We start from the raw sequence: 16339 nt of genomic DNA on the forward strand, positions 1-16339 counted from the left end.
AATTGAGGATATTTCAGCTGAGTTCATTCGGGGTTTGGGGTTTTGAAATTTTATTTTCTTGTTTGTTTGGGGCCTTTTTTTGGGGTTTTTTTTTGGGTGTGTATTTGAGGTTTTTTTTCTTTTTTGTTTTGTTTTGTTTGGGTTTTTTGGGTTGGTTTTGGGGTGGTTTTTTATTTTTCAGGGGTTTTTTTGTTTGGTTTGTTTGGAGGGTTTTGTTTGGGTTTTTTGGGTTGTTTTTGGGGTGGTTTTTTTTATTTTTCAGGGGTTTTTTTTTTGTTTGGAGGGTTTTGTTTGGGTTTTTTTGGGTGTGTATTTGGGTTTTTTTGGGTGTGCATTTGGGATTTTTGAGTGTGTATTTGGATTTTTTGGATGTATATTTGTGATTTTCATTGCTATATTTTTTTCCTTTTTCTTTTCTTTGGGGTTGTTTTTTCTTTTTTGTTTCTTTGGGGTTTTTTGGGGTTTTTTTTTGTTTGGTTTTCTGTTTGTTTGTTTGTTTTTTGGGCTATTTCAGAGGAATTTGTTTTCCTGGCACTGCAGGGCACTCCACACCGCATTTTTTATAATTTTTTGTTGTTTTTATTCCTAATTTCAGCTTGTAAACTCAATTTTCAGCACTGTTGAGACAGCAGAACAACAACCACCAGCCAGCAATGCCCCATTTTTATTCCAAACCCTTGCAATGCTGCCCCAGTGATATTGGTGTGGATTAAAATCCATTTTTTTTTCCTCTTTACACACCCATAATACTGAATTTCACACTGGTCAGGACCCTGCCTCTGAAATACTTCAGTGAAACAGCAAGAAATTAAAAAAAACTTAAAAAAAAAATAAAAGCAATTAAAAAAAATTTAAAAAAAACAAAATAAAAGCTGAATTTTGATATTTTTGACTTATTGAGGCCGCAGTAAAATTCTCCAGCTGTGTGAAGAAACCAAGTGCAGCCACCAAGGCACAAAAAACACCTGGAAATTCCTGGGGTTTTGGGATAAAAATTGAAATTCCAGGAAGGAAAAAGGAGCAGGAAATGGAACAGAGTCACACAGAGGGCACGGAGTGAACGCAGGGAAAAGGAAATTCCTTTTTTTCCCCAAAATTCCCCAATATCCTCATTCCTGACGAGGCAGGAGTGGAAATTCTGAAGGAGAATAAAGATAATTTCTGATTCCTATTTGGAAGATTCAGGTTTTTACCCACCTGCATCAACAAAAGTTCAATGAAGCCATTTTTTGGCTTTCCCCTTCCATTATTTTAAAAAAATAATTCTGGGGTTTAAAATTTTAAAATATAATAATAATTTAAAATAATATTATTAATAATTTTGGGTTTTAAAATGTTAAATATAATAAATTTAATAATAATTTTAATAATTCTGGGTCTAAAATTTTTAAATGTAATTTTAATAATAGCAACAATTTTGGGTTTAAAAATCTTAGAATATAATGACAATTTTTAATAATAATTTTTAATAATTCTGGGTTTAAAATTTTTAATATAATGATAATTTAAAAATAATAATGTAAAAAATAATTGTGGGTGTTAAATTTTTTTAATATAATAATATTTTAAAAACAATAATTAAAAAAATAATTCTGGGTTTAAAAATTTTCAAATATAATAATTTAAGTAATATTTTTAATAATTCTGGGTTTCATTTTTTAAAATAGAATTACAATTTTTATAATAATTTTTTAGCGATTCTGGGTTTAAATTTTTTAAAATATAATTTATTTTTATTTTTAATTTAAATTTTGAAATTATAATTTCAATTAGAATTTAAACATAATTTTGGGGTTTAAAAACCAGAATTATTTCAGCTGGGCACCTCCCCTGCTCCTCCCACCAGAATCTGGTTTAATCCAGGGGCACTTTTTTGGGTTTATTTGGGTTTTTTAAGCACGGGGAGATCTCTGCAAACCCCCAGAGCTGCCCAGGGAATTCGTTTTCCTGCCTGGTTTGGGTTCACACTCAGCTCAAGCAACGACTCTTCCTTTTCTGCAGCTCCTGGGGGTTTTATTTGACTTTTTTTTCACAAGTTAACCAACAGGAAATGTGGAAAAACAACCTCCCCAAGGCACACCTGGGCACTGGAAACCCAAGGGCAGCACACAAATGCCGTGAAATAGATTTAAAAAATTGCATTTTTTTTTGTTTAAAAATAAGATTTTATCCAAAGAAACGTCCAGTTTTATCCCGATGATACAAATCTGGCCAGATTTATAGGAGAAATTCCAATTTTTGGGTCATTTGGGGGCATTTCAAGCTCTGCTTGAGCTCCATTGGATGGAGCAGGAATTGGGAATTTTCAGCTGCTCTGAGCCTGGATTTTCCAGCTCTGAGGAGAGCTCTTGGCTGAAACAGTGCAAGTACAAAAATCAATAAATAACACCTGAATCTGAAGGGGTTTCGTGGCAGCTCCTTAAAAAAATCAGGCACTTCTCTGGTGTTCTAAAAAAAAACCAGAAATATTTATAGGATTAAATATTTGTAGGATTAAAATCCTTTTTTTTTTTTTTTTTTTTTTTTTTTTTTTTTTTTTTTTTTTTTTTTGTTTGTTTGTTTTTTTGGGTTTTTTTTTTGTTTAAGACAATGAAGTAAAATTCATCAAGGCACTTCCATTTAGATGCAAACCAGTTCTCCCTGGGTGCAGAAAATGGTATTTTTAAGCACCTATAACCCCAAATTTGGCAATATTTGCCCTGGTATTTCAGCTTTGCATTAAAAAGTGCAGCACAAATAATTCTAAATTTCTTGACCCTCACTGTTTAGTTTTAAATTCTTTTCAGCTCCAGAGAATGAAAACTCAGATTTTTTTTAGTGAAGGTAAAAACTGTAAAATCCCTCTATGTGAGACAGGCAGGAGGAAAAATTTCCCTAATTCAGCAGGAACCAGGACACAGCAATTTCCAGTCCTGTTTCCCAGTTAAGGAGGTAAAAAAAACCCAATTATTGAAGGCTTTTTTTCTGAAATCTAAACCCAAAACGTGAGCAGGGTGATTTGTGTTCCATGAAAAAATCATGGAAGAGCAAATCCAGAATTAAACCCACAAAACTCCACTCCTGAAGTGTGAATTCCCTAAAAAATTCCCTCAATTTGTACCAATTTTTTTTGGCTAGAACTGCTCTCCACCACCAATAACTGGGGAAAGTGGCACCAGAGGGAAAATGGGAATTAAACCCACAAAACTCCATTCCTGAAGTGTGAATTCCCTAAAAAATTCCCTCAATTTGTACCAATTTTTAGGCCAGAACTGCTCTCCACCACCAATATCTGGGGGAAAGTGGCACCACAGGGAAAATGGGAATTAAACCCACAAAACTCCATTCCTGAAGTGTGAATTCCCTAAAAAATTCCCTCAATTTGTACCAATTTTTAGGCCAGAACTGCTCTCCACCACCCAGACCTGGGATGTGCAGGGGGGAAAGTGGCACCAGGGGGAAATGGGAATTAAACCCACAAACTGAATTCCTGAAGTGTGAATTCCCTAAAAATTCTCCTCAATTTGTACAGAATTTTAGGCCAGAACTGCTCTCCACCACCAATATCTGGGGGAAAGTGGCACCACAGGGAAAATGGGAATTAAACCCACAAAATTCCATCCCTGAAAAGTGTGAATTCCCTAAAAATTCCCTCAATTTGTACCAATTTTTAGGCCAGAACTGCTCTCCACCACCCAGACCTGGGATGTGCAGGGGGGAAAGTGGCACCAGGGGGAAATGGGAATTAAACCCACAAACTGAATCCCTGAAAAGTGTGAATTCCCTAAAAATTCTCCTCAATTTGTACCAATTTTTTGGCCAGAACTGCTCTCCACCACCAATAACTGGGGGAAAGAGGCACCACAGGGAAATGGGGAGTGGTTCCTTCCTTTCCTTTTATCCCACAAACTCCTTTTTCCCTCCTCCTCCCCCTCTTCCCCAGCTCACTAAAACAGCAGGGGGGTTTTTAGGGAGCTGTTTCCTCCCCAAAATTCCCTCCTGGCTGCAGGAGGATGCAGAAGGCAATTGAGCAGCACTTGCCAAAAGCACTTTGGGCTGGCCCAGAAGTGCCAGGGGCCCTTTGTGGGGCCACAGAAGGGGTTTACAGCCCCCTCCTCACCCTGGCCCACAAAGGGGCAGCAGAAAATCCTGACCAAATTTTGGGGTCCCTGCTCCACAGGGGAGTGAGGATTGTGCTGCTCCAGGAAGGACAGAGCAATTCCTGACCAAATTTTGGGGTCTCTGCTGCACAGAGTGAGGATTGTGCTGGTCCAGGAAGGGCAGGAGAAAATCCTGACCAAATTTTGGAGTCTCTGCTGCTCAGGGAGGACCCAGCAACTCCTGACCAAATTTTGGGGTCTCTGCTCCACAAGCAGAGCCCAGGGGAGTGAGGTTTGCTGTGGTTCAGAAAGGGCAGGAGAAAATCCTGATCAAATTTTGGGGTCTCTGCTCCACAGGGAAGTGAGGGCTGTGCTGGTCTAGGAAGGGCAGGAGAAAATCCTGACCAAATTTTGGGGTCTCTGCTCCACAGGGAGAACACAAATAGTGAGGATTGTGCTGGTCCAGGAAGGGCAGGGGCAGCTCCTGATCAAATTTTGGGGTCCCTGCTCCACAGTGAGAACCCAAATTGTGAGGTTTCTGCTGGTCCAGGAAGGGCAGAGCAGTTCCTGAAAATTTTGGGGTCTCTGCCCCACAGGGGTTGAGGTTTGTGCTGGTCTAGGAAGGGCAGGAGAAACTCCTGACCAAATTTTGGGGTCTCTGCTCCACAGGGAGAACACAAATAGTGAGGATTGTGCTGGTCCAGGAAGGGCAGGAGCAGTTCCTGACCAAATTTCGGGATCCCTGCTCCACAGGGAAGTGAGGGCTGTGCTGGTCCAAGAAGGGCAGGAGAAACTCCTGATCAAATTTTGGGGTGTCTGCTCCACAGGGAGAACCCAGGGGAGTGAGGATTGTGCTGGTCCAGGAAGGGCAGGAGCAGTTCCTGACCAAATTTTGGGGTGTCTGCCCCACAGGGGAGTGAGGATTGTGCTAGTCTACGAAGGGCAGGAGAAAATCCTGACCAAATTTTGGGATCCCTGCTCCACAGGGTTGAGGTTTGTGCTGGTCCAGAAAGGGCAGAGCAATTCCTGACCAAATTTTGGGGTCTCTGCTCCACAGGGAGCACCCAAATTGTGAGGATTGTGCTGGTCCAGGAAGGGCAGGAGCAGTTCCTGACCAAATTTCGGGATCCCTGCTCCACAGGGAAGTGAGGGTTGTGCTGCTCCAGGAAGGGCAGGAGCAGTTCCTGACCAAATTTTGGGGTCTCTGCTCCACAGGGAGAACCCAAATTGTGAGGATTGTGCTGGTCCAGGAAGGGCAGGGGCAGCTCCTGACCAAATTTTGGGGTCTCTGCTCCACAGGGGAGTGGGGGTCGTGCTGCTCCAGGTCCCAGCTCACCCCAGAATTCCACAGTGCTGATGCACATCCAGCAGCTCTGGGGCACTGCTGTCCCTGCAGGACACAGATCCAGCAGGGATCCCCAAATCCCCAGAGCAGGGAGGGAGGAAACTGCTGGAATGTCCCCAAAAGGGAGGGGGTAAAGGTGCAGAAAGTTAAAAAATCCCTCTGACAGCCCGGGCCAGCACTGCCAGAGGGGGAAGTGCTCAGAATTTTAAAAAAATATAATTCAATATAATCCAAGGCACTGCTTGGACATGGATTGTGCTCCACCAGAGCAGCAGAGAAAATGAGGAATATTCCTAATGAGGAACACTCCCAAATGAGGAACATTCCCAAATGAAGAATATTCCAAATGAGGAATATTCCCAAATGAGGAATACTCCCAAATGAGGAATACTCCCAAATGAGGAATACTCCCAAATGAGGAATATTCCTAATGAGGAATATTCCCAAATGAGGAATACTCCTAATGAGGAACACTGCCAAATGAGGAATATTCCCAAATGAGGAATATCCCAAATGAGGAATATCCCAAATGAGGAATACTCCTAAATGAGGAATATTCCAAATGAGGAATATCCCAAATGAGGAATATCCCAAATGAGGAATAAGAGGCTTTCTCTGAGCCTGGAGCATCCTGGACACAGAGACTGCAGCCCACGAAGGCTCAGGAAATAAACAACTGGGAGCCTTTTGGTTATTTGAATCAAAGTTTTTAAACTTTTAAATAAAAAAAAAAATTTGAATTATTTTAAATTATATTTATTTAATCTAAATTAAATTTATCGTATTTAATTTTTAAAAATGTTTTTATTTTAAGTTATATTAATTTAATTATTTTTATTTAAATTTTGATTTAAATAAAAGTTATTTTAATAAAATGCCTCTCAGTTGCCCCATCTCTAAGCCAGAAAAGAGCATTTTCCCACACAGAAGGATATAAAGTGCAGGAAATGAGTAAAAAAATCAGGTTAAGGAATGGGACAGCACTGGCAGCTGGACAGGGCAGGGACACCTCCCACTGTGCCAGGCTGCTCCAGCCCTGCCCAGCCCACACACAAAAACACACAGAAAAACACACAAAAATACACAGAGAAACACACAAAACACACAGAAAAACACAAAACACACAGAGAAACACACAAAACACGCACAAAAACACACAGAGAAACACAAAAACCACATAGAGAAACATACAAAAACCATAGAAACCCACATAAAAACACACAAAAACTCCCAGAGAAACACACAAACACATAGAGAAACACACAAAACCACAAAAAACCACACAGAGAAATACATACAAACCCACAGAGAAACACACAAAAACCCACAGAGAAACACACAAATACACTGAGAAACACACAAGAACCATACAAATCTACACAGAAACACACAAAAACACACTGAGAAATACACAAAACACGCACAAACACACAGAAACACACAGAGAAATATACAAAACCATACAAACCCATACAGAAACACACAAAAATACACAAACACACAAACACATAGAGAAACACACAAAAACCATACAAACCCACAGAGAAGCACACAAAAACACACACAGAAACACACAAAAACACACAGAGAAATACATAAAAAACATACAAACCGACACATAGAAACACACAAAAACCATACAAACCCACACAGAAACACACAAAACACACACAGACCCACAGAGAAACGCAGAGAAACACACAAACCCACACAAAAACACACAGAGAAATACACAAAACACACACAAATCCACAGAGAAACACACAGAAATACACCAACACACAAACACATAGAGAAACACACAAAAACACAGAGAAACACACAAACCACACACAAACCCACACAGAAACACACAGAGAAATACATAAAAAACACACAGAGAAACACACAAAAACCATACAAACCCACACAGGAACACACAAAAACACACACAGAAACACACAAAACCACAGGAACACACAAAAACACACAGAGAAACACACAAAACCACAGGAACACACAAAAACCCACACAGAAACGCACAAAACCACAGGAACACACAAAAACACACACAGAAACACACAAAACCACAGGAACACACAAAAACACACACAGAAAAGCACAAAACCCCACAAACCCACACAGGAACACACAAAACCCCACAAACCCAAGAGGCCCGGGCAGTGCCGGGGCAGGGGCAGCTCCACTCCCCGGGCAGGGAATGACCCCTGGCACACAGCTCCCACCTCATGGCCTCGTGGATGTTCTTGTTCTCCTTCACAGACGTCTCCACCCATCCTGAAAATCCGTTTTCCTTGCTGAAGCGATCGATCTCGTCCCTGCTCACGGCCCACGGGGAGAGGTCACACTGCGGGGCAGAAACGGCGCGTCTGAGGGCACTGAAGGCCAGGGTGGGCTTGGCTGGAGGGAGACCTTGAAATCACCCAAAGGCAGGGACATTTCCGCTGTGCCAGGCTGCTCCAGCCTGGCCAGGGATGGGGATTCTCTGGGAATTCCAGGGAAGGGTTTATTCCCAATGCCCCATTCAAACCAGCACAGGGAATCCTGGAATATTTGGGTTGGAAGGAATCAGCAGCTCCACACTTTTCTCCATCCCAGGCTGCTCAAACCTGGCCTGGAGCACTGCCAGGGATGGGGATTCTCCAGGAATTCCAGGGAAGGGTTTATTCCCAATGCCCCATCCAAACCAGCACAGGGAATCATGGAATATTTAGGTTGGAAGGAACCAGCAGCTCCACACTTTTCTCCATCCCAGGCTGCTCCAACCTGGCCTGGGGCACTGCCAGGGATGGGGCAGCCAGGAATTCTTTGGATCATCAGTGCCAGGGCCTCCCCACCCTCCCAGGGTGGATTTTCTCCCCAATTTTGCAGCTGGGAGAGCCATTCCGTGGCTGTGGGAAGCAGCTCAGCCCTCCCAGATCTCGGGGCAAGGCTCTCACCGGGGTGTTGCAAGCAGCAATTTCTTGATCTGCTATCTCAGGCACTGACACACCTCAGCCAAGCACGCCTGGGATGGAGCTCCCAAGCTTTCCCTCATCCCAAATGTGCCCAGCAGCCAGCGGAGGTGGCACAGAGGTGGCACCACGGTGGCACAGATGCCAAGGGGATGGACAGAGCCTGGCCCGGAGCTCTCCAGGTGTCCCTGATCCTTTGAGGCAAAGTTGTTGTCTCAAAACAGAATCCCAGGGTCATGAGGAGGGAAAATTCCTGTGGGATCATCGAGTCCAGGCTGTGAACATCCCCACCCTGAGCACGCAGGGACACCTCCAGGTGACACCTCCAGGGGTGGGCACTCCAAACCCACAAAACAAACACACAAAAAGCATACAAACCCACGGAGAAATATACAAAAAGCATAGAAACCCACAGAGAAACACACAAAAAACACACAAAACCCCACCCAGAACACACAAATACACAGAGAAACACCAAGAAACCCACAGAAACCATACAAACCTACAGAGAAACACCGAGGAACACACACAGAAACACAGAGAAACACGCACAAAAAGAAACGTAGAAACCCACAGAGAAACACACAAAAAACATACAAATCCAGAGAAACCCATAAACTACACACAAAAACACACAGATAAACACACAAACACACAGAGAGCCACACAAAAACCCACGGAGAAACACACAAAAACGAACCCATAGAGAAACACACAAAAACCATACAAGCCCACTGAGAACCACAAAACACATACAGAAACACACAAAAAGCCACAAAAACACAAACACACAAAACACACAGAGAAACACAGAGAATACACACAGACACACACACACAGAAACACACAAACACACAGAGAAAACATAGAAACCCACAGAGAAACACACAAAAACCACAGAAACCCACAGAGAAACACACAAACACACAGAGAAATACACAAAAAACATACAAACCCAGAGAAACCAAACAAATACACACAAAAACACACAAACACACAGAGAACCACACAAAAAACACACAAACCCACAGAGAAACACACAAAAACCACAGAAACTCACAGAGAAATGCACAAAAACCATAGAAACCCGCAGAGAAACACACAAACACACAGAGAAACACACACAAACCCACAGAGAACCACACAAAAACCACACAAACCCACAGAAAAACACACAAAAACCACACAAACCCACAGAGAAACACACAAACACACAGAGAACCACACACAGACCCACAGAGAACCACACAAAAAACACACAAACCCAGAGAGAAACACACAAAAAACGCACAAACCCAGAGAGAAACACACAAACACCATAGAAACCCAGAGAGAACCACACAAAAAACACACAAACCCAGAGAGAGACACACAAAAACCACACAAACCCACAGAGAACCACACAAAAAACACAAAAACCCACAGAGAACCACACAAAAAACACAGAAACCCAGAGTGAAACACACAAAAACCATAGAAACCCACAAAAACCCACAGACAAACCCACAAACCCACAGAAACCCACAGAGAAACACACAAAACCCACAGAAACCCACAGAGAAACACACAAAAACCATAGAAATCCACAGAGAAACACAAAAACCCACAGAGAACCACACAAAAACCACACAAACCCACAGAGAACCACACAAAAAACACGCAAACACACAGAGAAACACACAAAAACCACAGAAACCCACAGAGAACCACACACAAACCCACAGAGAACCGCACAAAACACACAAAGCCCCCCACAGAACCCCCCAAACCCGCAGAGGAGCCCCCAGCCCGGCCGGGCACGCTGCCCACCTTGTTGGCCAGCAGCAGGCAGGGCACGGCGCTCCCGTCTGGCAGCACCAGCTTGCTGTCCAGGTCCTGCTTCCACTTGTGGCTGTTGCTGAAGGTGCTGGCGTTGGTGACATCAAACATGATGACACAGGCTGAGGCCTCCCTGTAGTACAGCCGGGTCATGGAGGTGAAGCGTTCCTGCCCTTCGGGGTCAAAAAGCAGAGGGAAAAACCCAGCCAGAGTTGGTGTTTTGGGGTTGGTGCAGGTGGGTTGGGTGTTTAGGGGTTGGGTTTGCAGCTGGCTGTAGGGATTTGTGGTTAGAGGGGGGATTTGGGGTGTGTGATGGGCAGGGGTCGCTGGGCTGGGTAGGGGTCAGGTCACAGAATCAAGAAAAACACAAGGAGAAATACAAAAAATACAAAAAAACCGATATAGATCCACAGAGAAACACACAAAAACACACAAAAACCATACCAACCCTCAGAGAAACACACAAAAACTGCACAAACCCACAGGGAACAACAAAAACCATACAAACCCACAGAGAAACACATAAACACACAGAGAAACACACAAAAACTGTGCAAGCCCACAGAGAAACACACAAAAAGACACAAAAACCATGCAAACCCACAGAGAAACACACAAAAACTGTGCAAACCCACAGAGAAACACACAAAAACACACAAGAACCATACAAACCCACAGAGAAACACACAAAAACTGTACAAACCCACAGAGAAACACACAAAAAGACACAAAAACCATGCAAACCCACAGAGAAACACACAAAAACTGTGCAAACCCACAGAGAAACACACAAAAACACACAAAAACCATACCAACCCACAGAGAAACACACAAAAACTGTACAAACGCACAGAGAAATACACTAAAACACACAAAAACCATACAAACCCACAAACAAACTCAGAGAAACACAAAATACACACAAAACCCCACAGAGAAGCACACAAACACATAGAGAAACACACAAAAACCACACAAACCCATAAAGAAACTCAGAGAAGCACACAAAATACACACAAACCCCCACAGAGAAGCACACAAACACATAGAGAAACACACAAAAACTGTACAAACGCACAGAGAAATACTCTAAAACACACAAAAACCATACAAACCCATAAAGAAACTCAGAGAAGCACACAAAATACACACAAAACCCCACAGAGAAGCACACAAACACACAGATAAACACACAAAAACCACACAAACACACAGAGAAACACAAAATCCACACAAGAAACACACAAAAACACACAGAGAAACATACAAAAACCATACATATAAACCCATGGAGAAACACACAAAATACACAGAAAAACCATACAAACCCACAGAGAAGTATACAAAAACCCACAAAAACCATACAAACACACAGAGAAACATACAAAAACCACATAAACCCATGGAGAAACACAGAAATACACAAATACCACAGAAAAACAAAATACACAGAAAAACCATACAAACCCACAGAGAAGCATACAAAAACACACAAAAACCATACAAACCCACAGAGAAGTATACAAAAACCCACAAAAACCATACAAACTCACAGAGAAACACACAAACACACTAAATACACACAAACCCACAGGGAAACACACAAAACCCATACAAATCCACACAGAAACAAACACACAAAAAACACATAAAACCCACACAGAAACACACAAAAGCCATATAAACCCATAGAGAAACATATAAAATACAGGTATACAAAAACCCACAAAAACCATACAAACTCACAGAGAAACACACACACAAAAAACACATAAACCCCACACAGAAACACACAAAAGCCATATAAACCCATAGAGAAACATATAAAATACAGAGAGAAACACACAAAATACACACAAACCCACAGAGAAACACACAAAACCCATAGAGAAACACATAAATAGAGAAACACACAAAACCCATTAAGAAACACATAAAATACACCGAGAAACACACAAAACCCATAGAAAAACACATAAAATATACAGAGAAACACAGAAAAACACACACAAACCCACAGAGAAACACACAAAACCCACACAAACCCACAGAGAAACACAGAAAACACACACCAAGTCTGTTTGGGTTAAAGGGACCAAAGACCCCCAGCGGGCACAGGGTGCCAGGGTGCCCCGGGGCTCTGTGACACCTCCAGGGACAGCCCCAATATCTGCATCCTCCCCAGGTGACCCGGAGCCCTGGGGCCACCTGGGCACCACACGGGCACAGTGCCAGCTCTGCCTCCAGCTCCTTTTTGGGGCCAGAAGCCAAAGCAGCCTCTTGCTGCGTGGCTCACTCTGCCAACTTCTCCTTCCTGATGCCATTTTAAGGATCCCAGGCAGCCCAGAGGAAACCACAGCCCTGCTTTCCTCCCTGCTCCACATCCAGAGGGGCCATTTTAGAGATGCTGCTGCCCAGAGCTCTCCTGGTGCCAGGGAATTTGGGAAATTCATTCCTGGAGCCTTTTTTTTTTCTTCATATTTTCACTGGTTTGTTTTCCTTTCCTGCTTCTGAGAGAGGAAATTTCCTTTTCACTGCCTATTTTTATTATGGTTTGTTGTTCTTTCCTGCTCCTGAGACAGGAGCTACTTGTTCCACTCCAGCTTTTATAATTCTGTCCCTCAGAGTGTGTCCCGTGCCAGAAATTTGGATTTTAACCCAAAAAAAAGAGCTGAGCAGTCTCATATCCAGCCAGTTCCACACTCCCTCTGCTCTGGCTCTGGAACAGAGGCAAAAGGCCCAGCAGGAATTGCTGTGTGCATTCCTCACAGGTGGATTTTTAATTAAATATTTAAATTACTACAGCAGGCTGGAGGCAGCAAAGCAGAGCAGTCCTGCCCCTGGAACCCACAGGCACCTGGGATTTATTTTTGGAGGAGAAGGAAAAGGAAGATAAAGGAATATGAAAGGGGAAAGAACGGGGAAGGGAAGGGAAGGGAAGGGAAGGGAAGGGAAGGGAAAGGCAAAAAAGGCCAAAACATTGAGAACATTAGAAACCCTTCCAAATACCTGCAATGTCCCAGAGCTGCAGCCGAACCGTCTCCGACTCCGACCACTGAACCACCTTCAGGGCAAAATCCACTGGAGAATTCCCAAAACAGCAGGAAGGAAAGCTGCTCAGGGCCATTCTGCACCTCGGGGCTGCTCCTGCACAGCCTCTCCCCACCTGCCAGAGCCCCAGCCCAGCCACGGGGCCACCCCAAATCCTGCACCTGGGTCACCAGCCAAGCACAGTTCCAGGCTGGATGGGGCTTGGAGCAACCTGGCACAGGGAAAGGTGTCCCTGTTTATGGGGTCAGAGGAGCCCTGAGGTCCCTTCCAAGCTGAATCACCCCACATTTGCTGCCACCAGTGAGTCAAAAGGGGAAGCCCTGTGCTGTTCTCACATCCTGATGTGTCAGGGTTTCAACCTGGCATTCAGACCTAGCTGGGCTGGAAGTGACCAAAACCAGGAACAAAATACAAAAAGAAAAGTCCCAGGAACCAGCCTGCAGCATTTGCTGCAGGCAGAGACCAGGGCACAGCCCAGAGCTCTGTGCCTCTCCAGTTTTCACCTCTGATCCATCCCCTCTCAGGTCAGGAATAAGAAGATTTAAACAGCTGTGCTCAACACCCCCAGTTTTGGGTCCTTGGGGAGATTTCCTGGGTAAAGCCTTGGCAGCTCCTGCTCCTTCCAGGTTATTCATTCACACAAAGACCCAAAATCCTGCTCAGCCCCATTCCCTCCTCCCAGAGCTTCCCAAGAGCTGCTGACCCCTCAGCAGGGAGGCCAGGCTGTTTAACTAAAGCCAAACCAGCGCTGCTGATGGTTTTACTGGGATGAGCTGACCCTATAACCTCAGATTATCCATTTTGCAGCTCCCGGGGTGGCTATTCCAGGGCGTGGGAGAAGGATGGGACACCCCAAATGAGTCAAGAAGCTCCTGGGGGCTCAGGGCTGTCCAGTTAATGCCAAACCAGTGTGGCTGCTGGTTTTACTGCATAAGCTGAGCCTGGAACCTCAGCCTATCCATCTTACAGCTCCCGGGGTGGCTATTCCAGGGGGTGGGAGAAGGATGGGGCACCCCAAATGAGTCAAGAAGAAGCTCCTGGGGGCTCAGGGCTGTTCAGTTAACGCCAAACCAGCGCTGCTGATGGTTTTAGTGGGATGATCTGAGCCCATAACCTCAGCCTGTCCATCCTGCAGCTGGATGGCTATTTGGGGTGGCTATTCCAAGGGGCAGGGGCACCCCAAACGAGCCTGGCAGAGGGACAGGATCCCCGGGGGCTCAGGGAACAGGCTCTGGCAGTGAATACCCCACAAACCACCGACGGTGCGTGGCTGTTCACACCCCAAACTCCCAACCCCATTGCCCGGGGTGGACGGGGGAGAGGGGGGAGTCCCCCGGGACGAGGGGCGCAGTGCGGGCTGGGGACGGGCACCGGGATGGGCACGGTGCTGGAGCCTGGGAACCCCCGGGAACCGCTGGGAACCGCCGGGGAACCCCTGGAAACCACGGAGAGCCCCCCGGGAACCCCTCAGTAACCCCCAAAAACCCAAGAGAACCCCGGAACCCCCAGGTAACCCCCCAGTAACCCCCCGGTAACCACCGGTACCCCCCGGGAACCCCCAGTAACCCCCAGCGAACCCCCGAGAATCTCCCCTCCGGGTAAACCCCAAGAACTCCCGATAACCCCCGGAACTCCCCGGTAACCCCCGGTACCCCCCGAGAACCCCCAGCGAACCCCCCGGTAACCCTCGGTACGCCCCGAGAACTCCGGCAATCCCTCGGTAACCCCCCGGTACCCCCCGATTAACCCCCCGGTACTCCCCGGTAATCCCCAGCGAACCCCCCGGTAACCCCCGGTACGCCCCGAGAATCCCCGGTACCCCCGGGAACGCCCCTCCGGTAACCTCCAAGAACTCACGATAACCCCCGGAACCCCCCGGTACCCCCGATTAACCCCCCGGTAACCAACCACCAGCGAACCCCCCGGTAATCTCCGGTAACACCCGAGAACTTCCCGGTAACCCCCGGGTAGCCCCCGAGAACCCCTCGGTAATCTCCTGGTACCCCACGGTAGCCCCGGTACCAGGGCGGGCTCACCCCCCACGGTGGATTTGTAGTGCCGGTTGAAGCTGTCGTTGGCGTAGCGCTGCACCAGCGAGGTCTTGCCCACCGTGGCGTCCCCCACCACCAGCACCTTGAACATCCGATCCTGCCCCATCCCGGCCCGGCCCGGCCCGGCCCGGCCCCGCTCGGTCATGTGCGGCTCAGCCGGGGCAGCGCCGCAGCCTCCCGGGGCTGCCGGGAGCTGTAGTTCGCTGCCTTCCGCCGGAGCCAGCCCGGCACATCCCCCTGGGAGCAGATCCTGCTGTGTGCGCCCCCAGATCCTGCTGTGTGCGCCCCCAAATCCTGATCCTGCACCCCCAGACCCTGCTCTGTGCACCCCCAGACCCTGCTCTGTGCGCCCCCAGATCCTGATCCTGCACCCCCAGACCCTGCTCTGTGCACCCCCAAATCCTGCTCTGTGCACCCTCAGACCCTGCTCTGTGCGCCCCCAGATCCAGCCCTGCACATCCTCTGTATCCCCAGATCCAGCCCCCTGCACCCCCATCCCCACTCTCCCCTGCCCCAGACAGCCCTGAACCCCAGCCCATGCTCCCTGCACCCCACAATGTGCAAACACCTCTCCCATCAGATTTTAATTTTTAAACAAGGCTCCCTTATTGCTGGGATTTCTCCAAGGTCTTAAAGCCCAGCTGCTTCTTCCTGCACCTCCTGCTCCCTTTTCCAACGAGGAAATGCCAACAGAACCCCCCAGGCCCAGGAGAGCAGGAGAAGTCCCGGCCCACCCCAATATTCACCCCAATATTCACCCCAGTGTGAGAAGCCAGCAGGGCTGGGGGGCTGCTCCCCAAACCCGAGGCTGGCGTTTTGGGATTCTGCTCTGGGGGCACAGCCCTGCAGGAAACACCAATTCCTGCAACTCCAGGGGTTTTTCTGCACCCCAGAAGGGGCAGAACCCTTTTGTTCCATGAAATCAGCAGGAACAGGCAGAGGCCACGTGGCAGCAGGGCCTGGATCCTGAACCAGCACCTGGATTCCTGCTGGGAGCCCCCAGGAGCTGCCAGGACCCGACCTAGGGCACCTGGCACTCAC

General features: G+C 46.4%; 1 protein-coding gene across 1 annotated transcript; it reads right to left on the minus strand.

The window, feature by feature from the left end:
* Positions 1-604: 604 nt before the first annotated feature.
* RAB29 (RAB29, member RAS oncogene family) lies at positions 605-15414 on the minus strand. Its single transcript, XM_041422519.1, has 5 exons — positions 15284-15414; positions 13206-13277; positions 10188-10369; positions 7650-7771; positions 605-617 (listed from the first exon to the last, which is right to left on the minus strand). The coding sequence occupies exons 1-5, from the start codon at positions 15402-15404 to the stop codon at positions 605-607; spliced, it is 510 nt and encodes a 169-aa protein (XP_041278453.1). The 5' UTR covers positions 15405-15414.
* Positions 15415-16339: the final 925 nt, after the last annotated feature.

Source organism: Onychostruthus taczanowskii, unplaced genomic scaffold, assembly GCF_017590055.1.
Source record: "Onychostruthus taczanowskii isolate IOZ18803 unplaced genomic scaffold, ASM1759005v1 scaffold74, whole genome shotgun sequence".
Classification (NCBI taxonomy): domain Eukaryota; kingdom Metazoa; phylum Chordata; class Aves; order Passeriformes; family Passeridae; genus Onychostruthus; species Onychostruthus taczanowskii.

Excerpts from the sequence above, each read along its gene's own strand:
- RAB29 (XM_041422519.1), bottom strand. The coding sequence starts at position 15,404 with ATGGGGCAGGATCGGATGTTCAAGGTGCTGGTGGTGGGGGACGCCACG. Across the intron at positions 13,278-15,283 it reads CTACAAATCCACCGTGGGGG|TGGATTTTGCCCTGAAGGTG; the intron begins GTGAGCCCGCCC and ends GGAATTCTCCAG. Across the intron at positions 10,370-13,205 it reads GCAGCTCTGGGACATTGCAG|GGCAGGAACGCTTCACCTCC; the intron begins GTATTTGGAAGG and ends TTGACCCCGAAG.